Raw genomic sequence first — 25,658 nt, 5'->3', positions numbered from 1 at the left:
TCGGCCTGAGCCCGTCCAAGCTCCTACCGACACCATCACGACGCTCGCCCGATGCGCGCCTAACTTTTCAAAAGTCGGGCGGAACACCGACGACGGTCGTCCGAATATTGTGCAAAGACGGAGCGAGGCCCCCTCAGGGCCAAAGTGTTCGGGCGACCTCCGACCGACCAAAAAAAAGGGTCTTAATCGTCGGATTGCCGCCCGGCTTTTGATCGAGTGTTGGTCGTTGCTCGGGCGAGGTACGGGTAACCTGTTGACGCGCTCACCGATCTCAAAAATCGTCGCCGATGTCTTGCAACTTCCAGAAACTCGCGAACGTCGGCCTAGCTCCTAAAAATCACCCGAAGCCCGCGTAATCGACAGGACGTCGGTCGCACTTCGGCCGAAAATGCGTAATTGGAGCTCGCCGACATTTTGGCCGTGATGGGGGCTTTTAGATGCAGATACAAACAGATAGAGATACACAATTTCCACTTTCGACCTTTAAGGAAAGACTGATGAACAAATAGATCGTTCTCCTCATTTCCATGACAATAAGTATCATACATGCTTCTATTTCTCAGTATAACTTAAGATACCTTCACAAAATGATATACAATACGTTTTCTAGACGCTGGTAACGAAGTACACTAGACAAGAGGGCATTTTTATGAACGCTTTTGTTCATGTCATTCTTGGACAGACAAGGACGACGTGGCACCGCACACAAGTTCTTTACAACTAATAACAGTGCCAAGTACAGAAAACAATATACCCATTTTTACACTTGGGAGTAAGGGGAGTCGTGTAAACTGCATTTTCCATTGGCAAAACATCGGTGTTCTGTCAAGGGGACTCGAACCCGGGACCGCTAGGTTCTGCCTCCTGGGCCGAAAAGCCTGCCGTTACCCAACACGACCCCACGCCGTTGGCAATAATGGAAATCTTACTACATGATAAAATGCAAAGGCAGTGCTTAAAAAAACTATATATTGCAGCTAAACGATATAAAACAAACTTAAGAATTGAGATAAAATAAACTACATAAACTGATACAAAGTAACGGGCACATTGCTAGCTTATTGCGATAGAAGAGTGCTATAAAGAAAGCATTCATTTCTTACCTTCTGCAAAAGTTCTGTTAAACAGGTGTGAATGTTCTGAAACAAGTTTTAACTGTTATTTCCTAGGCAAGAAATGGACTTAACCAAATTTTCGACTGGGCGACACCAGTCTTTATCAAGGAGTGAGCAATCCACCGCTGGGTTGACGTCACGTTATGCAGATAGCACAGTCACGTAACTCCATGAGCGGTGGATAATGAGTATCCATGTCCACACCATCACACCATCCATGTTGGGATGGTTGTGATGGTGTGGGCGTTCGCTGCATTTCCGGTGCTTTTCAGTCCGGTAAGTAATACCATTCAGATGCGCATTCTCCTTTATGATATTAGTGCCCATGACAATCGAGCCAGCCATTACGTCACTGTTTATGACGCAGGGAAGATGACGTCATGGTTAGTATTAATCACTGAATACTCAACTATCAATTAAAAGCTGAACGAAGTTTTACATCTAACTTTGACGGCTGGGACTTCCATTTTTCCCCAGTTGCTAATGGATGTGTTGGTTGGTTGATTTTTGGTTGTTTGGTTGGTTGTTCGTTTAGCTGGTCGATCGTTTGGTTGATTGATTGATTGATTGATTGATTGTTTTTTGGTACATGGTTGGTTGTTTGGTTGTTTGGCTGGCTGGCTGGCTAGTTGGTTGGTTGGTTTGCTGGCTGGTTGGCTAGTTGGCTAGTTGGCTGGCATGCTGGTGTACTGTCTGTCTGTCTGTCTGTCTATCTGTCTATCTGTCTATCTGTCTATCTGTCTGGCTGGCTGGCTGGCTGGCTGGCTGGTTGGTTGGTTGGTTGGTTGGCTGGTTGGTTGGCTGGTTGGTTGGTTGGTTGGTTGGTTGGATGGTTGGTTGGTTGGTTGGTTGGTTGGTTGGATGGTTGGTTGGCTGGCTGGCTGGTTGGTTGGTTAGTTTGCTGGCTGGTTGGCTAGCTGGCTGGTTGGCTGGCTTGCTGGTGTACTGTCTGTCTGTCTGTCTGTCTGTCTGTCTGTCTGTCTGGCTGGTTGGTTGGTTGGTTGGTTGGTTGGTAGGTTGGTTGGTTGGTTGGTTGGTTGGTTGGTTGGTTGGTTGGTTGGTTGGTTGGTTGGTTGGTTGGTTGGTTGGTTGGTTGGTTGGTTGGATGGTTCGTCGGTCTGACTTATTATTTTGTTTTTGTCCTTTCCGAAGAACCTGCATTTCGGTAGACATGGTTTCTTTGTTAACCCTTCTACTGAAAAAGTCGTACAATATAATAGCAACCCAAGACTTAAAGCTGTAGAACACAGTGCAACGTCATCACCAAATGGGAACACTCAAAAGCCAGGTCTAGCATACTTTGCACAGAAATAATGTAGTAGAGAACACCATGTCAAATTAAGAGACCATATGGCAATCAAACGATATATGTTTTAGTGTAAAAATGTTTCTAGGGCTTTGCATGAATGGCTTACACAAGGAGGTATACATTATTATGTATCTAGACTTTATATAACTGTCACCATGCTTAACGTTACACAATATACGCTTAAAGCTAAAAAAGGATACCATACGGTACACTGCACTGTATTTGTTTCAGTTATGGTTACTACTACTGATAATAATGATAATAATGAATGGTTTATTGACATTTAAAAGAACATTGCAGCCCCAGGCTGAATTGCATCTTTTCTTACAGACTACACGTCATTAGAAACGTCTTAAACTGTAAAAATTACATGATCACACCTTAAGAAGCATTGTCAACTACTGGCATATTGGACGAACTGTAGCATAAACGCTTTCCTTTTTCATTCAAAATGCAACGAATAATCTATTACTGTTGTTCTTCGGTGTTTAAATGAATGCAAAATAAAATAAAATACAAAACTGACTGGGTGGAATAACTGTGTATAACATCAAAAACATTTTGGTTATAAAATAGTCTGCCCGTGCCTTTCTTTGCAATGGTGTTTGTCAAGAGTTTATTCGGACCCACAATTAGCTTAACAATATTATAAAAAATAGTCCATTGCAGCTTCTCTTCCTGTGCTCCTTGTCAACCAACATAACTGGACAAAACTACATGACACACAGGAAATTTATATAGAAAGTTTTTATTGCAAGTTTATGCCCGTGCATGGGATAATTGCAAGTAAATTGGTAGAAACATAGGAAAAAATATACATGTGTCAGTGAACTAGGACTGACTTTGTTGTAACAATAGGCTACTAATACTAAATACGACTGTTGGCTATATCTAAACAGGCTGGGTTTGACTTCTTTTGTTTAGGCAACGGAAGCCGAAAGTCCCACTTTTTCTAGAATTTGTGGGTTCTACGATTTTTTCTATACAGAATATGCTTTTACATAAATGATTAAAGAAGAATAAGGCTACTTGTTTGTTCGACCTAATTGAGAAAATGAGACTACATTTCTCCAAAGATTATGTTCTTAATGAGATCTCATTGGCGCACTTACTTGCTCCCCCCACCAGATTGGCAGACCCTCTAAAGTTCTAAAGTCTTGCCCGACTAAATCGCACTTTTAGCCGACTAAATCGCGCTTTTAGCCGACTAAATTGCGCTTTAAGCCGACTAAATCGCGCTTTTATCCGGTGTCAGGTAGGTATCATTTACAGCCTAGTACATACAGCGGAGTTTGCGTTAAGGAAGTAGAACACAGTTTTTGGCCTATGTGGATTTCTATAGATAGTTAACGGCCACAATGTGACTGGCTTCGACTAGGTAAAAATTATAGTGCGCTGCACTTGAGAAATATGACAAATGAATACGTTTGAGTTTGGGGTACAACATACAAATAACTCAGCCCCCCCCCCAAAAAAATGGCGGCGTTTCGGCTCATCACGCCCACTTTGAAACAGCGCTCTGTGAGAGGCCTAGGTCACTGGACTGCCCAGAGGCGGTTGCCTAAGAAGGCGCATTTTTACTACGTGGGTCTTTAACCTACGTCGAGGATTAAGTCCTTATCTTAACCTGCGTCGGTGTTGAAAGGAGTCCTAAACCCTAGAAGGGAGTGTTATTTTCCACTAGATTATGTATCAATGAATACATAATCAGCCAACTTTTAAAAGAATTCCGCTTCTGCTGAATTATAAAAGGTGTGTTTTATAAAGCAATATGTTACTCACTAAACCTATGTAGACCCTACCCATTCCCTATACGCATACACACTTTCTTCGTTGTGAATATTTTGGCATAAGCACAATAAGAAGGTCACTTGTCAATAAGATATAAAAGAACACATAACAATACATTTTTTTTTCTTATCACCCCTGACATTCTTTGTGTAACCTAACTTTTTTCAGGTATGTCAGGTACATGGTATTTAGCATTAGGCTGAGGTTGCTCAATCTAATTATTTAGAAAATAGAGGGTCACTAGGGTTATTTAGTAGAATACTGAGTGCTTTTCGACGCGCTCGGGACTAGTGGGTACTTTATCGTATACTGTAGTAAGTATTCATTTTTACGTCCTTAAATTATTATCTATTGGAAAATAACTCCCCCCTCTGGAGTTTAGGACTCCTTTAAGTCCTTATCTTAACCTGCGTCGAGGATTAACTCCACGAGGACCTAATCCCCGTTCATACCTTCCTATTAACAGAGATGTATTGGTACCAATGGTCGACTAGACGTGTCACAGCGGTCCTGTGATTTAGATGAAGGCTCTTATCTGTTCTGTTGGACTTCATTTTACCAAAAACATTCTTTAAAATCAATTCCCACAGCTTTTTTTAAATACAGGAACAAATCAGCCTAGAATAGACAATTTTTGCTCGAAAAAAACACAATGTGATCGGTTCGAAATGGCCATTGCCTTTGATATGGGGCGGGGCACCACGCATGTATTTTCAGAAATTTACACGTCCACAGGTTTCGTTAACTTGGAAACATGTTTACCAATATCTCGGTAGCTATTATAATCAGCCAAGAGACTCATGTAACCAGAAATAGATTTTCTAACATATACAAAGTCTAGCATCTACAGAAAAGCAGACACAGACAGTAGATTGGACCTTTTTGTCACTGTACACATAAAGTGTACTGTTTTTAGTATTCCTCTTTTTGCCTAAAAGCTTATCAAGAAACATGTTGCGTTTGACAACAATTATGTCGCTGAGATTACTTGGAAACTAAATGACTCTGACAGTGGTTGTTTCTTAAGTCTCTCTCTGTCTCTTGTTATGCTCTTGACCTTGAGGAGAAACTGAGTCGGAGACTTCTTCTCATCTTCTCCCTCATTTACTCACCTCTTAGACGCTAGAGTCCATTCCAAGTCACCACAAGGGTTTTTAAATAATATTTGTAATTAGTTTGAATAAATTTGAATAAAAGAATATCTAAGTCACATGTAATATATCTCTAGATTAACAGTTTTTTTTTCTGTTAGGTCCTTTTTTGCAAGCATTCTATGCCCATGCCCATGCATAATTCGCAAAGATGTGTGAATTGCTTTCTTCACAGCCCACTGACCCATTTATAAAATGTTACAAATAATTGTAAAAAAACTGTTAAAAAATGGTAGAATGCTGTAACTATTATTTAGAAACTATAAGAAATATCATATTCCACATCATTAATATTTCCAAAAGTTTTACAAAACCTGGCAAATAATTACAAAGTTAAAAGGACATTCACAATATTTCCAAAGTATGAAATATCCTAGGCAAATAATTACAAAGAATTAAAATCAGTTGTAAAGTATGACAATAACAACCCTTGCGGTGACTTGTAATGGACTCTATCATTTCTTCTCTCCCTTTCTCCTCAGACACTATGTGCTGGACATCTCAGAGGGTGTGGACCATCCCGGTGCTGTGAAATGGCAGCTGGCGCTGTGCCTGTTCCTGGCATGGCTGCTGATCTTCTGCTGTCTAATCAAGGGCATCAAGTCTTCCGGCAAGGTCAGAGGCGCCGCCATCTTGAATTTAATTTCAAGGGCATGTTTGTGTTTGTGTGTGTTTATGAGTATGTGTGTGTGTGTGTGTCTGTGTGTGTGTGTGTGTGTGTGTGTGTGTGTGTGTGTGTGTGTGTGTGTGTGTGTGTTGTGAATCTAAGAATAGGCGTATTTGTTTTGTACGTCTCCCCCTCCCATAAACACGCCCACCCCATCCGTACGTTTCCCCTCGACCACACCCCCACCCACCCCGCCAATATAAATAGTTATGGCGTTCTCTTTAAAAATACAGTTTTAAGGTTCCGGTTCGGGTGACGGGTAATTCGGTAATTAACGGGTACGGCCCGAATTTTTAGCGGGTAAGGCCCGAACGGAGTTTGATGGGGGTGACAATGCAAAAATCTTTTACCTGCCATTTACTGAACATCTGCTGAACGATAAAACCTTCAAAGTCACAGACTCATCACATTGTTGTATACGCCTGTTTGTCTAGACTTATCATAACAAGGTGGCGAAGTAATTTTTTTTTGTTGGTTTGGTGATTGTTTTGATGTCTGTAAACATGATTATTCAAGAATATTTGGGTGTATTGTGTTCATATGTGGTATGTAATTAGTTTTTTAATGAGACCTAGAAATGATTAGATTTTGGGGCACCTGGTGTTTTGTTATGGTACTGTAGAGAAACTACCAGAAGATAGTGTGGTCACCAAATTGAAGTTTTTAAAGTGTTCTTGGACTGATTAAGACGTTACAGAGGCTTGGGCCTCCTATCAGGTTTACTGGAAGTGCAGGGGCGTTTTCGTCGTAAAGTTGGAATTTGCATGACTGTTATGGTACTGACGGATTGGTAGCCTGGAAATCATACCCTCGGTGGCTCCCCGATATCTCTACGGCGTAGGGAGTGACCCCCGCCCGCCCAGACAGCTTAGCCCGCTTGAGGTGTTGGTTTACGGCCATAATTGGTGTAAATTAGCTCGCCATGGCGAAAATAGAGTGGCAGCGGAAGTAGGGTGACAGCCGAAGTAGAAAGGCTATCAGAAACGGTTCAATAAGGCAGACTGGTCCCGGTAAAACACCACTAGGCCGACCCGTAGAGACTGGGACCAGGCTAATGAATTGACAGAACATTTCGGTTGTAGGTAACATAAGTGAAGGTGCACGTGATAAAACATTAACGATGTTAATATAGATATAATTCGCATAGCTATAGAGGGAACGCCAACGGAAATTCACTTCTTCCATCGTTTGATCTGAAGATGAGTTGTTGATAGCACTTTGGCCCCCTAGCAGCTTTTTGAGAAGTGCAGGGCTGTTTTTGTTTGGAAGGTTGAATCGGCAGAAGTCGAGTCCTTATGTGATTAGAATGATTGGTGGGCTGAATACGGCGTAGGATAAAATCAACATAGTAATGAGAAATTAATGATGCTAATGCAGACCTAAGTGGCATAATCAATATAGAAGAACTTTTGGCATTTTCAGAGATAGCAATTTCACCATTGGCTATTTGGTGCCGTTTTTATTTCATCTCACCAAAAAAACATTATTTTCAACTTGTACATGCTCTATTCTCTTCCTGGATTGTCGATCAATTCACTGTGACAATTCGCTGTGCTTATTATATCACAATGAATCTTAATATTTTGCGAAGAAAGAGGGCTAGTGGATTTTCATCTACTTATTAATAAGTGACTAGAAGCATTTACAACAACTACTGATTTAAAGGTGGTGTTAAATGTCAAAGTTGAGTTTACTCCCCTTATGTTGGACTAAATGTTCGAACTGTAATTACACATAATATATATTAGACTAATGTCCAGGTATTTTATCAATTCATTACGTAATATCAATAATGTGATATAACGTGATTAACATTCTTACTTTGTAGTAGCTACTTAAAATCTTTAAAACCTTTATTTTCCTTGAAATTTTTGCCCAATCTGGAGGCTTTTTAGAAGAAACAGGTATGGTCAAAGCTTTCCCATTTTGGTTGAAATTTGTTTAGTTCGCCATTTTAGTTTGTGTAAGGGTATATGTGAGTTCTTTCCTATTGGCAGCCATAACTTAGGGGTCAGCCCTACAACGGAGGATGGTAAAGGCTAAAATACATGCAGGTCGTATGATATTAAATGCCCTTCTCCAGCCAAAACCTGCTCAGTTGGTCCATCAACACATCCACATTTAATCTTCTGGAGCAAGTTTTAACTGTAATCACCAACAGAAAAAAATTGGACTTACTTAAATGTTCGACTGTAGAACACCAGTCTTTGTCAATGAATGAGCAATCCACCGCTAAGATGACGTCATGTTATGCAGATGAGACAAGTTACTCGGTGAACAGCGGATCATAAGTTGCAGAAAGTCTGTGTCGTCCTCCGTCCCGGTCGCTCATGATCCACTGTTCACCGCGTCACGTGTCTCATCTGCATAACGTGACGTCACCTCAGCGGTCGATTGCTCATTCATTGACACAGACTGGTGTTGTACAGTCGAAAATTTGGGTGAGTTCAATTTTTTGTGTGTTGGCGATTATAGTTAAAACTTGTTCAAGAACATCTTATCGTGTACGTCCTTATCCATGGCAAATTTTACCATCAAAGTCCCCAAGGATGCTTTTTACGCTACTCCGTGGTATCAGACGCTTGGCAGATGTACCGGTTACTATGACGACATCCATAATCGTCCCACATAGGAGTACCAATGGGCCCTGACCAGTACTGCACACACCATCCTACTCGTGACCACCATTTTAACTTCGGCTCTTCTGGGTTCCATCCCTAACGTAAAAAAAAAAAAAAATATTTAGTTCAATGTTAGAAAGTAACAGGATACATTTTTTTTTCAAATCTTGGTGTATGCTTTTTTATACGTTATCTCTTAGATGAATATAACAATGAAGACTTCTGATCATGAGACAAAACAATAAAAACATTAGTTGGAGTAACAATGGAAATTATGACCTTGAAGTAAAACAGTGCTATTAGTCATAACAGCGCAAAATAACAAATTTTATCAGAATGACATAAATTATGATATATCTTAATGTTTTCGGAGATAGTCATGCGCACTTTGACAATGTCTTGGTCTAAATCTTATTTCTGCCAGTATTCAATAGTTTAAGATCCACTCTGTACGACTGTTTGTTTATCTTTCAATACCCATTTTCATATGAATAAATGCACGTCGCATGTCTAACTTAAGCATCAAGGTACAGTAAATAATGTGGATCTGTCAGCTGAACATTTCCTGTCCGGAAAACAATTTTGGGATATAAAAGGTGTAGTTGTATATTCTCTTCACCAATAAACAGCAGACAGATTATGATAACGTACCTTGTAGTTGTTTAGAATGGACCCGTCTGCCCATTGCCATATGGTGAAAGGGCCTGGCTTTAGGCCGATCCAGTATTTATCATGCTTTGAAAAAACTTCATCATTTCTGATCAGGTTTCTCAGAGCAACGTCTAATGCCTTCGTCTTGGGCATGGCTAGTGTCGCTCCGTCTTTCTTACAGGCTGCCTCGGCGTTATTGTAGGTCTTTTCGTCAAGATAGACCCGGATGCAGGTTTGAGCAATCAGTCGGTAGCCTTTTTTACAATCATCTGTAACAGTCACAATGGAATTTTTGGCATACGCTCGTATTTCATTTTTAGTAGGAATTTTTGTATTCCACAGCAAAACATAAATCTTTTTGTATGCTAATTGAAGAAGTGGTAAAGATGAATATCGCAGCAAAACCTTTTTATAGAAACTATATAATCGTTATGCTTGTATAGTTGATATAGTTACCAATTTTCTGATTTCCATTTACAAATTGTAATGCCTGTTACGCAGTCATGAAATGCTTACAGACAAGGGGGTTGTTGCTCAGGTACATACCTTCAATGCAGGTTGGCAGGGTGGTTGTCATCTTTTGTTGTTTAGTTGTCACCCATGGTAGTGCAGTTGTCATCTTTAGTGGTCTGGTTGTCACCCATAGGAGGGTGGTTGTCGCCTTAAGTTGTTTGGTTGTCAACATCCATTTATAGATAGAGGTATATGTAAATCAAATTTCGTATGAAGGTGTAATAACTGATGAGCAAAATAACATGTAGGATATTTCTCAAACATTTAACATAAGACGATTTGCATACAGTGCTACATATTATTTACCTTCACATGATCTAGTGTAAGAAACTACCGCTCTGTTTATGATTACTCAAACACATTCATATATATGGTGACCAGCCCCTCAAGGTCTGTCCTGCCACTTGCTACATCATGTAATCGAACACCACAGGGTGTCTGCTACACCTTTCGTAACCATGGTGACAGCCATCTACCCCAGGTCATTCACTTTATATATTTTGCAACGGAGGAAAAGGCATGGGAGAAACGAAACAAAAACGTGAAGTGTAAAAAAATTAATATAAAAGCAGAGGGCTGGAAGGAAAAACTCCAATCTAAATAAGACATGTTCACTCCTTGAAACTGTGCAAAACCAGAGACAGACATTTCCCTTGGACATTATTTTTAGAGATCTGTTCATGAGGTTTATCCCTTTCAATGCCTTCCCTTGCTAGAAATAAGAAAAAAAAATGTATTATCCAATGTCTATAAAACCACGTTGCTAACATGTCCCTCCAACGGCCCGGAGGTCAAGAGACTACTGTGGGAGCCAGTGAAACAAATCAAGGGAGCGAGTAGAAACAAGTGATCCCAACCGAGATTCGAACCCACGCCGAAACCGGCAGCCCAGATCACAGGCACGCATGCCCTAACCACTAGGCAGGCTAAAAGGTCGCGACCAGTTAGACTGGTCAGTTGGAGGCGCTTCAAACCTCCACTGCTACACTAGTAAGTGGGTAGGCAGGTAGGTAGCTAGGTAGGTAGGTAGGTAGGTAGATAAGTAGGTAGGTAGGTAGGTAGATAAGTAGGTAGGTAGGTAGGTAGGTAGGTAGGTAGGTAGGTAGGTAGGTAGGTAGGTAGGTAGGTAGGTAGGTAGGTAGGTAGGTAGGTAGGTAGGTATAAAACTAAAATCATAAGGAGAATACTAACCATGTTGATTTTAGTTTGATTTTCGGGTGTGGCAGTAAGATGAACGATGATGACAGCTCCTGAACATAACGCGGCCACCACTACCATACTGATGATGATGATGCTTAGACAGGAACGGTCAAACGCCATCTTGCATTTTGTAGCAAACCAACAAACGCTTGCCGTATCATTGGTATCTGTAAATAAAAAATTGAATACATCAGTTTTTTAATATTTTTTAATCATTAAAATGTAGATAATATTGCATATTTTTTTTACTTGGAAAATTGGCTAGTACATTGTGTAAACCTTGCCAAGGTCCTTTGTCATTTAAATGTATGTAAGTATAGCGACATTTTAAGCATCCAATGCTACATTTATGCCATATTTCAAAATGTATTATTTTGACCATGTGACTTATCTATATACGTGTGTGTCCGTGTGTGTGTCTGTGTGTGTGTGTGTTTGTGTATAGTTGTACCATTTCAAAAGAGACATACATGATCAATTCATATATATATTCCCTATCTAAAAAGCATTCTCATAGCAATCGATGACAAAATGACCGTGAGGCACAAGGTACATACGTCTCGTTTGCCAGGGTATTACATCACTCGGCAACAAATACTCGGTAAATAATGACTGACCTACCTCAAGTACCCTATAGCTAGTACGCACGTAATGTGGACCTGGTAAGTTTTGACTTATCGTTATTAACGATTTTATAAGAATTATATAGCTTAATCTCGTGCATTTTTTCCATATGTTCTTCAGTTTTGTGCTGTCTTTTGTTAATTCTGTTACTTTTAAGTATTTTAGCTTTGCGTTTTGTGTACGTCTTCATGTGTGTGTTTGACGTGCTCTGTGTTGAACTTTGAATACTGTTCCTATGGCTAAACCTTTGTAATAGCCTTCGGCTAGTTGGGTAGGCCTTGCTGTACCTTTTTACAGTTGAATCAATTAAAATCAAATTGTTGCTGTCTGTACCTTTAGGGAGAGAGTCGTCTGCCTCTGTATCGGCTGGTTGCTGCTTCATGTGCTTTTGGTTGTTGATGTCATACCTGCCTTGAATAGCAGTCGAAGCATCAAGTCTGGCATTGGTTTCCTTGCCTGTGGCAGAAAGAGAATAAGGAATATTTGATAAGGCTGCACCAAGTAATTTTTATGGATGACGTCCGCGCGCGCATTGATTTTGGTCTGTACCCAGAAAAAAAAGCAAGAAATTCCGCTTCCTGTAACTATGACCAAAGAGTTACGACAGTGCCGCAAATCGTAAGATTAATGTAAAACTCGTCACGCAAAATGCATATAACTCGTCACGCAAAATGCATAAATAAGGAAGTGGCTACTTACTGACAGGATGATCCTGTCATCAGTAGAAAAAATTGGATCATCTTGTCAGCAGTGCATTTTTTCTACTGCTTACAGGATCGTCCTCTCAGTAGTGCAATTTTTCTACTGATCATCCTGTCAGCAGTGCAGATTTTTCCTGCTGACAAGATTTTTCAAATCTAGGCATCTTGTTTTTTTCGGCCCTTCTTGGGTTTTTTTTCGCGCTCTCGCATTAGATTTAGGGTTTCCAAAGGACGTCATCCATAAAAATTACTTGGTGCAGCCTAAGGAATAGTTAAATGATGCATTTAAGGGCATTGAGGTGGACGGGTCTTATTCATATTTGCTATTCGGGTAGGTGCTGGCAAAAGGTTCAAGGACAAGTTCGGAAAGAGACAGCTAGCGGCTTCCTTGGGTCCTGCAGCAGACATTTTTGAATCTTCTGTTCTAAACACAGTGTTGTACAAGTTTTCAGAATACCTGCACAGAAATAACTTGTCAGTAGAATTTATAATATTCAACATAACTGTCTAAAATGAAGCTTATGTTTCATGTTGTAATCATTAACCATATCTAGACGGGGGGGGGGGGCTAAAAGTGCCCGCGCCAATTTTGACATCGTATAACTGCCGAACGACGTATGCTAGGACTACCAAACTTGGTGACTTTTCAAAAAATTTAGTTTGCAACAATACTATGATAATAGTATAAGTAAATTATTTTTCAAGTTGACATGGCAACGGGTTTCTTACAGGCATTTTATGCAAAAATCACACTTTCATTTTAAATGAATGACCCCCCCCCCCCAGTCCAAGATATCCAAAAAAAAGCCCAGTCTAGATAGGGTTAAAAGACTGAAAGGACAAAATTAAACGTACCTAGGTCATTTTCCTGTGGCACCGCACCATACAGCCCATTATTAACCAAGTCAATAACTTTCTGGTCAATAGGTTGCCCATCCTTTTTCCTTTGTTTATCGGACTGCTGTAGCTTGATATCATCTTTGTCTATATGATACGTGTGGATGCAAGAATGTAACTTAATTTCGATTAACTCAACAACGAAAAGAAACGTTTCATAAAGCTTCTCTAACACTTCAGGAGACCCCTCCCCCCCGACCAGTGGCCAAGCAATGTTGGCAGTAGATTGGGAGCAGTCTGATCAGTTTAAGGCCACACCGATATCTTAGGGACAACCAGGTCGCAACCATTTCACAACCAGTACATGGCTTGATTCAAACCGACCTCGAATGCTTTCTAACCTTTCGGACCCCTGCGGAGTCCCTCCTGACTGATATCCAGATTCTTGTGAACTTTCTCGTGAATTGAAATTAAAAAAAAACTATTTTTCTAAAGATGAGCAATTTTGTTTTAAAAAAAAGATCCGTACTTCAATGTCATAAACATTACCGGGAGATCACAATAGGATGAAAGGTACATTCAATGCAGCCTTTTACGTGTCTTCTGCTGATTTGGTTGCGTGTCGGTTGCCACATTTTCTTGCAACTTCGGTTGTAAATGAGTTAGCAAACATATTTTTCAATTATCTGGGTTGCGGTTAGGATAGATCGGAAACTGGTTGGGAGGACTTCAGCTTTCGTTGTTGTATGGTTGGGATTTAATGGTTGGGATTTGATTCACAACCACGCCCAGGGGGCCCGACCACTCTTTTCTGACTTACTTACAAATGTACAACAAACAGCTTATCAATCCCAATCGAGTCAAAACCCATTTCAGACCTCCAGCCCACAGCGGAATGTTTCAAAAGTTTTGAAACATTCTGCCGGCGCAGCCGACTAGTAGCCAACCACACCAACCAACTGAAAAAAGGCCAACCTTATTACCAACCAACGCCCAACCATGGTTGGGGGAATGTTGGAAGTGGTCGGGAGGTCGTGGTCGGCTTTATGTAAGGTGGGCTTTTTATTGTGCGTCCTACCTTTACTAACACCTTGGCCTGGAAGAGGTGGCAATGGGCGACGAGCTTTGTTGTGTCCAGTCTTCTTCATATTCGCCTCTTTTAACGTTTTATTCACGGTCGGCCAAGCAACTAATTAAGGGCAAGGGAAATGGGGGTCATTTGAGGCGCTTAGGCGTTGCGCAGTAATGTATGACTGACAACAGATAATTTGAAAAAAAAAACATACTTGATGCACATAACTGATGTCATTTTTGGTATGAATTATTGTCTTATTAATAGCAATCTGGTGCATAGAAAATTCTAACACGTCCACAAATAATGTACAGAATCAAGAACAAGAAATAAAGAAAAGAACCAATATTGTCGTCTGACATCAATCTGTCATATCATAACATGAATTTTGTTTGTACATACAGGAATGTGTTTTATGGTACTGTTCCAACTCACAGCAACTGCTGTAGTGTGTAATTTTGAAAATAATTATGTCTCACAAAAAAACAAGATTATATCGATAAGATCAATAGCAAAAAAAACTGAATGCGTTATCATATGAGAATAAAATGTCGAAACATTAAATGCATCTTGTTGCTACTTACATTTTCTGTTACTGTTCCGACTCACAGTGTTCCGTGAACTGCATATAGCATTCAAATATCATTTTGTCTGAGAAAAATACAAGATTGTTTTTCTATAGTTGCCTGCGCATGCCCACGTTTGATTCTTGGCAAACATCCAAACGAATCTAACTGCTCTGGAAAAGGGGGTGGAGATTGGATTTTGTTACCAACGTCAGTGATAATAAAACCTTCCCAAATCATAGACGGATTACATTGTTGTTTACGCCATTTTTTCCAGACTAATCATTGAAATGTGAAATTTGAATCATAACCTTCAACAAAAGGTGATGATTTTTAAGTACCAATTAATTTCTATGTTTATCTTGTTTTTTACCCACACAAAAACCAATTTAGTAGGAAAATCTTGTCAATGTGACCAGAAGAAACAAACTTTATTTGTAGTTATGTTCTTATAGCATTACCCACACGAAGAAAAAGATTCGTGTAATTCTGACGGAATGACTCGTGAAAAAGCAAGAATGTGGTAGTATCTTCACTAATAATAAACAATATAATCGCTCCTTGTGTAAAGATTTGTTGATTTCATTCTTTGTTTTCTATCATTATTTTATTCAATAAAGAATATCTTTTTTAATATAAGAAATTATAATATAAGAAGGAAAATAAGCAATTAACATTTTAGGTTGTGAGTGTGTGTGTGTGTGTGTGTGTGTGTGTGTGTGTGTGTGTGTGTGTGTGTGTGTTTGTGCGTGTGTGCGCGTTTATGTTAAGTGGGAAAGATAAGACCTATTATACTTAAAAAATGACCATATGTCTTTGCGTTGATAGGTTGTATGGGTGACGGCTACCTTTCCTTATATCGTCCTTACCATCCTGCTGGTCCGAGGAGTCACGCTAGAGGGCGCTTGGGACGGCATTAAGTTCTACCTGGAGCCGAAATGGTCAAAACTGGCTGAACCACAGGTGAGCGTCATTTGCCATCCAAATGATACTTTCAGAGTGATATAATTTGCTCGCAGCAACGTGATGTATTAAATCGATACCAGTCCTGTCAATGCATCCCAGCAGGCCCGATAATCTCGGTTCATTACCTCCAATAGCGGCCCTGCTCTTTCCAGCCTGTGAACTCGCTTCTGGCGACGTTATTCACAGTTGCTGATATATAATAAATGAGCTAGCCTTATTTGGCATAAACAGCTATGGGATGTAATGAACCGAGCATATTGGGCCTACTGTTGGGATGTGACAATGGTACTACGAGGCATTCACAGTTTCACAAACAATCTATAGGACGTCTGCAGGGGAGGAGGGGGTGAAGTATTTTTTAAAGCAATTGTTTAAAAATGCTCTGGCAGAAAACCTACACAGGTAAGAGTAAGACGGGTTGGGCTACCAGAAGGTATCGAGAACTTGTAGAAAAAAAAACAATAAAATATATTATCCATCAAAGGAAAAAGCTTCACAAACGCCGAAATTGAATAGATTTATACTTCTTAGGCATGAACAACTTCGATGCTGCTCCAAAGATGTTTTATATAATAATAATCTTTATTGCATGTTCATTCCCCAGGGGGATAAATGCACTGGAGGCCACAGGGAGCCATACATGGAGTAGTTGATAATAGAATAATAAAAATAATGAGAATAACGTTAACATTTATGTCTAATACAATACTGAGCGCTATGCTAAAAGTCCTACTGTATAACTAGTTTCTAGCGGCTTTTTCTCTCTTTTTAAGACATATGGCGACATAATTACATATTTCTTCTATTACATTAACATCTGTGCATGACATAACCGTTTTACCGTTAATACCATGATGTCCCTGCCTTTATGTCATGCCTGGGCCCAGAAAACGTTCGATGCGGGTGTTCCGGACCGTGTGATAATTTTCCGTATCACTCGGGGTTCGAAATTGTATCACATGGGCTTCCATGGAATATTTAGAATGCATTTCGAGTGCACCGGTTGCGCCGCCGTCGAAAATTCGAATACCGGATTCGGAGGTTGGAAACAATGTTGTTACAATTTCTTATTGGAGGACAGAAAACTCCCTCAACTTCTGGCGCATTCCGCGTTGGAATGTGTTTTTTTCGGGTGACTATGACATAAATAAGATACAACACGGTGTATATCCCGCGTTACCCTCGGTCCCAGCTTTCCCGCGGGTCGGATCGCCCTCCAACCTTCGGGCGTCGGGCCCACCCGCGGTCGGGCTGTTACCTCGGGTAATACGGAATATCCCGTGCTGTATTCTATATTTATCAATATTCCTGCATAAAGACGATGTTGTTACCCTGACTACGAGTCTAACGTCACCTGTACGTGCAGGTGTGGCGTGACGGAGCCATCCAGATCTTCTTCTCCCTGGGCACGTCATGGGGTCAGCTCATCACCCTGTCCAGCTACAGCCGTTTCCATAACAACTGCTACAGGTGAGACAACAGCCGTTTCCATAACAACTGCTACAGGTGAGGTCACAGCCGTTTCCATAACAACTGCTACAGGTAAGGCTACAGCCGTTTCCATAACAACTGCTACAGGTGAGACAACAGCTGTTTCCATGAAAACTGATACAGGTCAGGCTACAATTGTCTCCATAACAACTGCTACAGGTGAACGGCTACAACCGTGTCCATGACAACTGATATAGGTTAAGCTACAGAGTCGTTTTCATAACACATGCTACAGGTAAGGCTACACCCGTTTCCATAACAACTGCTACAGGTGAGGCTATAGTTGTCTCCATAACAACTGATACAGGTGAGGTCACAGCCGTTTTAACAAATGCTCCAGGTAAGGCTACAATTGTGTTCATAGCAACTGCTACAGGTATACAGCCACAGTCGTGTCCATGGCAACTGCTATAGGTAAGGCTACAGCCGTCTTTATAACAAATGCTACAGGTAAGGCTACAGGCGTCACCATAACAACTGCTACAGGTAAGGTTATGGCCGTTTCGATAACAACTGCTATATGTGAGGTTACAGCCGTCTTTATGATAACTGCTACAGGTAAGGCTATAGGCGTCACAATAACAACTGCTACAGGTAAGGCTAAAGCTGTTTCCATTACAACTGCTACAGGTTAGGGTATAGCCTTCCCTGTAACAACAGCTGCTGGTAAACCTACAGCTGTCCCCATAACAACTGCTAGAAATAAGGCTACTTTCATTTCAATAACAGGTAGGCTACATTCGTTTCCATAGCTGTTACAAATATGGCTACATCCATTTCCATAACAGCTCCTACAGGTAATAATGTGGCCACGTATTTTACAGGGATGCCCTGGTGATTGCAGTGCTGAACTGTCTGACGAGTTTTTACGCCGGGTTCGCCATCTTTTCTGTTCTGGGCTTCATGGCCAACGAGATGGGGGTCAAAGTTGAAGAGGTAGCTGACACCGGTAAGTTTGACCAACCACGCAAACCATAGCAGCATAGTTTAACGTGCGTGTTTACAAATTCATAAAAGAAGTGTATTACAAGAACGTTGGAAACAGAATATTTCTGTGTTTACTGTTTTTGACGCCTTTTCATTCTAAAGGCGTCCGGCTTCATTGGATTTGATATACCACCAATCGGTACACGCTGAGATACTTGCTAACACTTTTTGTACATTACCTGCGATTTTCTAACATTTTGAAGACTTGAATTGTGGGTTTAGATCACTCCATGTTATTTCAGGGGCTGGCCTAGCCTTCGTGGCCTACCCAGCAGCCCTTGCGAGACTTCCCATCAGCCCCCTGTGGTCATCCCTGTTCTTCGTCATGCTGTTAACGCTGGGGCTGGATTCACAGGTACGCATGCTCACGCTGCACGACGTGATACATAGACACGCAATTGGAATGGCCGCCATTTTTGAATATAATTTGTCTTTATGGAGTGATATTTGCTTTGTTGTATCATAATTGTATGGTTTGTCGTTAAGATGTTGCTTTCTTTTTCATTCAGGTTCAACAGAAACAAAACCAATAAAACGGCGTTAAGGTTTTTTGGCACGATTATTGTATCGTTGGTCCTTAAACAATACAATTTAATGTCAGACGGTGACCTTAGCAAACTGAAGGTTGAACGTTTATTTCAACTCATTGTTGTCTGACTCAGTTCGCCGTGCTGGAGGCCCTGGTCACGGGGATAGTAGACGAGTTTCCTCGGCGCCTGCGCAGTAAGAAGATGTTCATTGTGCTTGGGATGTGTGCAATAGGATTCCTCCTAGGACTTCCCCTAGTTACACAGGTACGTATGCAGTCGCTTTATTGTATATGTACAAATACCGTAAAGATAACGAATCATTTTCGAAATATGCGAAGCGGCTCAGGAAGTTAAGTCTTGCTCATCAAAATAATTTAGAAACTTTGCTTATCAAGAGACGATGAGGAAACTTTGAATGTTTAAGATTTTAGCTCAGCGACTTCTAGCGTTACAGTTCTTTATAATCAGAGGGTAACTAAAAGGCATGTGTCCATATCGTCAGCAAAAATCCAGTGTGTATGTGTATTGCGTCAAAAGCAGACCAAATATTTTAAAGAAGGCTCCGCCACTGAGCTGTCACCAAAAAAATACACGTAGGGGTGATTGGCATTGACATCTATAGCTTTAGCACCATTCTCTGTTTGTCCTTAGGGTGGGTTCTACCTACTGCAGCTGATGGACAACTACAGCGGTACCTTCTCCCTACTCGTCGTCGCCATTGTAGAGTGTGTGGTGGTCGGCTGGGTCTACGGTAGGTCTGGCTGTTTCATCATCTTATGGTCTCATTAATGAGTTTTTTTTTCCGCCATATATAGGCTTACATGTTATAATACGTTTTTGTATCGGCGCGTTCGTAATGAAGCTATAGGAAATGCACCAAGGTCATTCATTCTATGTTGAAAATATTTACCCTAGATCATGCAAAAAATTGCCAACAACTTCACTACATACAATCTCTGTTTAGAGCAATTACAAACTGCACTTAGCTACACCCCTAAAAAGGCACTTTGCAGTCGTAAGCGCTTGGTTGCATCAACCGAAATGCAGGGCTGTGCACGTCCGACCTCGCGCACGGCTGCCGAACTTTACTTGCTAATTTCTTCAGTAACAAACAAGCTTTTATCAGTTTGACGCTTGAGGTCAGTTGGGCTAGCTAAAGGGGAATTTCCCACCGATACAAACATACGTTCATGCAGCCGTTCATTTTTGGGGGTACGGACTCTTTTGCCGCTTGCCTAACGCCCCTGGCATACATGGCTGCGTTTCGTGACTTTCGTCCTTCTCATTGCGTTAACGCTGGCCAGCCGTCATCAGCCAATCACGTCGCCGCCTACGGTCAAAAGACAGCGTGATTGCCTGGTAACTTACTCTCCATAAACAGAAATTTAAAAAAAATCTGATTGGCTGACAGCGCTAGCGCAACGAGAAGGACGGAACGCAGGAGGGACCACCGGGATTATTGCATGATATTCATAAGCGGTTGACCTGGTATAAGAGGTTGTGTAGTTTTTTTTATTATAGTGTGTAATTCGAAGAAATGTGTGAGAGGGCATATACGCACCCCGTCTAAGTATCAGCTTACTTTCAATTTCAATATTTTGTTATCTTTGGTTGATACTGATTTTGTTGTATCTATTTGCCAATTAGCTGTTATTACTATTATTTTGGATATTTCTTATATTTACAAGTATTCCATTTCTGTTTCCATCTTTACTTATTGTTTTGGATCCGTGGCTTATGTTTATTTCCTTATACTTTGATTTCCTCTTGTATGTACTACGTGTTGTTCATTTTGTGAAATGCAATAAAAATAAAATTAAAAATAAAATAAAAAAAGTATCAGTTTACTAACGGGCCTCTTCAGTAGGAATGACCCTTTACCTCGGGCACGTCTTCTAATGGACACGTGGCTTAAGCAATGGATTAACTGTGCATTGAAGTCTATACCGCCCCCCGTTTTTATTCGTAAACATCAATTTGCTCTAAATTAGATACGCCTCTTAGTTTTTTCATACAAAATTATGAATTAAATTGACATACGTAATAAACAGTCGTTTTTAGACTTAGTAACAATTGGAGCTTTCTAAAATTCGAAGTTTGTTTTCTTCACAGGGTGTGATCGTTTCCTTGACGACATCTCCATGATGATTGGCTCCCGGCCGTGCTTGTGGTGGAAGATCTGCTGGAAGTTTCTGACACCGCTCAGTCTACTGGTAAGGGATAAATCGCTAAGGGTCTGAGAGAGTTAATGAGGGATGTGTCGGGGCGAAGTATTTACACTAAGGGTTTGGGGACTGGTCTGTCCTCACCCCAACCCATGTAGTGTTGCTTTACATAAATTGTTCAAAAAGGAAACTACTTTTCTCCGAAACCACACATCACGGTATAAATGGGTGGTTTGGTCTTCCATCTCAAAGAAGAGAAGTCAAACATAACTGAAAAAAGAAATAGTTAAGATTTACACTAGGCATTTTGATTAGATTAATCATACATTATATATTATGTTGTTGTCATTAACAGTTTTTTCCTGTTTCTAACAATTAGCCTTTGGGCAAGAAATTGCAATAAACGTATATATTAGGCGAAATAAACAGTACTAGATAAATAGTTACTCAAGCAACTGGATTAATTTTTGAAACAGTCATCCGCTGTCTTTCGTTAGTGACTATTGGAAGATCTGGCAGAGCTAGGTTAAATACCAAAACTCTGAATAGATATGTTAATGAAGTGAAACACATTTTATCCAGTTGCTTGAGTAAGTATTTTTGGCGTATCTTATTACCTGGATGTCTTACCTTCATCAACCTGGATAGATATGGTATGATCACAATAAAAACGTGACAAAATATAAAAGATTGTTTAACAGTTCTATTGTTATTTTCTGTTTGCACAGTTTATCTTGATTTTCCAATTCACGGTGTACTCGCCGACCAAGTACGGTGCCTACATGTACCCTGTGTGGGCGGAGGTGCTGGGGTGGTGCATGGTCGGGGTGGCCGTGCTCATGCTGCCCGCCGTGGCGCTGTACAAAGTCTGCTGCGCTAAAGGAACGCTGTACGAGGTGAGATGTTTCGCATAGCAGGTCAACCGCCTTTGTAATAAACATAGCGCACAATGTTTGTGCATTAAGGCCCCCTCTCACTGGACCCGCGGCATGCTGGCGGCGTTGCTGCGTTCTAAACTGGATTTGTGTTACCCTTGACTTTATAAGGGGAATATCATTCAAACCGTACAAGTAGAACCAAAAAGACAACAAAACACACAAAGCATCAAAACATTCGTTCTTTGTCGATGAAATTCGTTGAGTGCTTTGTCATTTCGATCGGCCGCAGCGACGCCGCCAGCGTGCCGCGGGTCCAGTGAGAGGGGGCTTAAGTTATTTAAATACCCTGCCTGCAGCGTGGCAGTAATTATAAGTAAGTGGGTGGGTGAGAAGATTACCGCAAAAGTCACATTTGACAGAGTGACTGGAAGTTTAAGTTAGAGTTGGCAAAACTAGCAGTTAATCAGTCCAGGTCACGAGGTTAAAGGAAGAGGCAATTGTGTATCGGTGTGGGGGTGAACATTGAACAGGCCAGTGATTTCTAACATCTTTCCACCCACGTTACACAGAGGGTGTCGTTCCTGGTGGAGCCTAGCTGGGACTGGGGGCCGGCCCTGGACAGACATCGGGACGGGGAGGTGTACCAGTTCCTGCACGGTCGGGACAAGGCGGCGAGTGATCACCGCGAAATGAGCGACTTCATCCGGACCGCCACAGGAGGCGACGAGTCCACCAAAATTTAGCGAGTACCGCGTGTCACATAAAAGATAGGCAACAATGATAAACCCCAAACGGACACCGATTACTGCCATCACACTGAAAAAAAGTTTAATTCTTCATAATATAACCTGTATTGTTTATATTGTAGATAGTTATACCGTGAAGTAAACCATAAATGAGAAAACGGACTTAATAGTGCTGCAATCGAACTTTGAGTTGCCACTTATTTTGACAAAGTTATAGAACAGAATGTACTGAACCACATGCTTGAGGCACCATTGATGCCAATGTAATGTATAGAATTCCCGCATTACATTCGTTTACTACTTTTCCTATTTCCAAAAGCCAGTCCCTGAAACAGGGTATGTAATCTATGCCTCGAAATTACCTGTATTACCAAGAGGCCGAATAGGCTATTACTTTTCCCTTATTTTATGCATGTGAATAGCCTAACTTCAAATATAGAGAGGACTATGTTACATAACCCGGTGCGCATAACTGTCCCTTACAATATTGACTTGCACTTAAGGACACTGTACACAATTATGGAAGTGACAATACCTTCAAAAGGTGATAGTTTTAACTTCATATTAGTTGTATTAGATTAACCTTTTATACATTTTAACTTTTATATTTCGTGACAAAATAACAAACAATGCATCATAACAAGCAAAAATGTGTACTAACGTTAGGCTCTTTGAATCTAACATTACATGAATATTCTTATTTGACGATAATCGACCTAGTAATAAATCTATGTGCTATTTGCGTACACAAATTAAAGCCCTTTCTAGAAAGCTTTCGACCGCTCCTCATGACCTCATTGAGCTTATTCGTCCCGAAACCTACGTCACTTGTCATGAGAGGAAGTGTCAGGGGTCAGAGGTGCCCATCAGCCATCTGAGACGGGGGCCGATTCCGACTACCGGGCACCTTTGAAACGATGCTGACGTCACACTTCCGTTTAGATCACTTGACATGAGAGGATGTTTTAAGTCAGTAAAGGGTCAAAGGCCATGGACCGTCCCTCATCAACGGGGACCGCTACCAACTACCGGGCACCTTAGATCCGCTGATGACGTCACGCTTCCGCTCAGGTCACTTGACATGAGAGGAAGTGTAAAGTCAGCAAAGGGTCAAAGGTGCCCGGTAGTTGGTATCGAGCCCCTGTTGCTGAGGGATGGTCGATGGCCTTTGACCATTTACTGACCCATCCCTTAACAGAGACGGGGCCGATACCGACTACCTTCGACTCTCTGATGACGTCACACTTCCGTGTAGGTTAAGTGACGTAGGTTTAAGGTCAAATCAACTTGAGAGAGATCAGAGTATTGGTCGCAAGCTCGTTGGTAAGCGATTTAAATTGTCCGCAGAAATATGTGTTAAATAATTACTATGATGTTTTGATTTAATCAAGGTTCATGTGTACATCCTGTGTGAAATACCTGAAATATGGAGTCTAATCGATGGTCAGGACGACAGCAGGAAGTCGAAGTGCAGATTCCGCTGAGTGTTTTTTGACGACGCCTCGTGGGCGGAGCTTTCGAGTATTATCTGTTTGCATGCCCTGGCGAAGCCTGTGAATACTCAAGAACTTACGTCCCAACTAGTTTGCTTTTATTTCTACCTTTTGAATTGTAATGTTTACATGCTCGATCAAGCTAGGCCTAATCGTGATGAAGATGATATCTATTATGATGATGAACTCGGCAGTTGTAAAGACGAAAAAGAAACTCCCAACGAAGACTGCAACTAAGACTAAATTTGTCATTATACTGACCACAATCAGATCCCAAATGTATATGGGGCAGTGTAACGGAGCTACATATCTTACTGTACAGTATATACAAAATGAGGCTCAATGAATGCATCTGTGTACGATATACTCAACATGATATCAACTTTTAATTGTCCAACTGTACAGGGTAATGGTCTTGATGTAGTTTTGCATTTTTTTTATAATTTTCTTAAGTTAAATTTTGGGCTTAACTAATTTTACCAAAATTTTCATGATGTTCATGATGTTCGTGTTATGGGATGCATTTGTATATAGCAGCTTCCTTGTGCGTTTTGTAAAAACAAAAGTTTCCCAATATATATTTGGTATTGTTTACAGGTATATTGTAACAATCATACAATATGTTAAAGCGTATTATCATATAGGTAGATATCGTTGATCGATCAGACGGCTCCATTTGCGGGTCTGTAATCCTCATGCAGACCCGAAAAGCAGGTCTGTAAACTTCATATGGACCCGCGGGTCTGTAAACTTCATACGGACCCGGTGTTCGAACGTTACCATTAAATGACAGTGGGTTTTGTTTTTGTATTTTATGTTAAGACAAATACTACACAAATCAAGTACAACACAAAGTACTACTAACTACCATATGGACAATGGCTATATGATAATAACGTTAATGACCCGCTTTCCTTCGGTCTATACGGTGTGATAAGGCATTGTCGTTACTATAACCACCGAATAAAGTGCCGAGGTCGCTTCGCGACATCGAAGTCGCACGACAACCGACGACGAATGTAGCCTCACCGTTAGCACTATTCCAGTATACAACTAAGATAAAAACCGGTGAGATGAAAACAAGCTCGTCCGGTAATTTTTCATTAACTGTTTTGAATCCGTGGCAACTAACTTTTGTTCATTTTGCAATAGTTTAAAAAGGCTAATCATCCTACTAATGAAATAACGATTTGTCTAAGTAAACGGATATCTTTTCCTATTCTAGGAAGCATAGAAATGTACATGAAATGCATAATATACCTGATGACGGTGTTGATTAAATTAAGTCAGTAAGCCATGCTTAACGGCATTCTATCTCTGGTCTTATTTGGATTTGTATTTTCATTTATTGATATGTATAATATGCATGTATGAAGTAATTTGATCATGAAACACAATAATTCATGAAGCAGAATTCATACCAACCAGCTATACGTCAATTGTAAAATGTTTATGTGTTGTATGATTATTTCTTACATATCCAATTATTCATCCAAGTGTATAGCAACAATGCTCTTTATTTACACAATTTTCACATTACAAGCACTTTTTTTACATTAAGTCTGACCTACATGTAAACAGTGT

At 40.7% G+C, this 25,658-nt stretch overlaps 1 protein-coding gene across 1 annotated transcript in view; it reads left to right on the top strand.

Moving 5' to 3' along the window:
* LOC136436951 (sodium- and chloride-dependent glycine transporter 2-like) overlaps window positions 1–23,739 on the top strand; it is a 38,682-nt gene extending 14,943 nt beyond the window's left edge. The window contains exons 6-15 of the mRNA XM_066431366.1: window positions 5,849–5,981; window positions 15,647–15,781; window positions 17,151–17,254; window positions 18,100–18,224; window positions 18,505–18,617; window positions 18,925–19,056; window positions 19,444–19,543; window positions 20,905–21,005; window positions 21,686–21,853; window positions 22,405–23,739. Coding sequence (XP_066287463.1) covers window positions 5,849–5,981; window positions 15,647–15,781; window positions 17,151–17,254; window positions 18,100–18,224; window positions 18,505–18,617; window positions 18,925–19,056; window positions 19,444–19,543; window positions 20,905–21,005; window positions 21,686–21,853; window positions 22,405–22,578 — 1,285 coding nt within the window. The 3' untranslated portion in view covers window positions 22,579–23,739. The remainder of the gene's footprint in view (window positions 1–5,848; window positions 5,982–15,646; window positions 15,782–17,150; window positions 17,255–18,099; window positions 18,225–18,504; window positions 18,618–18,924; window positions 19,057–19,443; window positions 19,544–20,904; window positions 21,006–21,685; window positions 21,854–22,404) is intronic.
* The last annotated feature ends 1,919 nt before the right edge of the window (window positions 23,740–25,658 follow it).

The sequence above is a fragment of the Branchiostoma lanceolatum genome, chromosome 6, assembly GCF_035083965.1.
Source record: "Branchiostoma lanceolatum isolate klBraLanc5 chromosome 6, klBraLanc5.hap2, whole genome shotgun sequence".
Taxonomy (NCBI): domain Eukaryota; kingdom Metazoa; phylum Chordata; class Leptocardii; order Amphioxiformes; family Branchiostomatidae; genus Branchiostoma; species Branchiostoma lanceolatum.
This window is presented reverse-complemented; position numbering and strand designations above follow the sequence as displayed.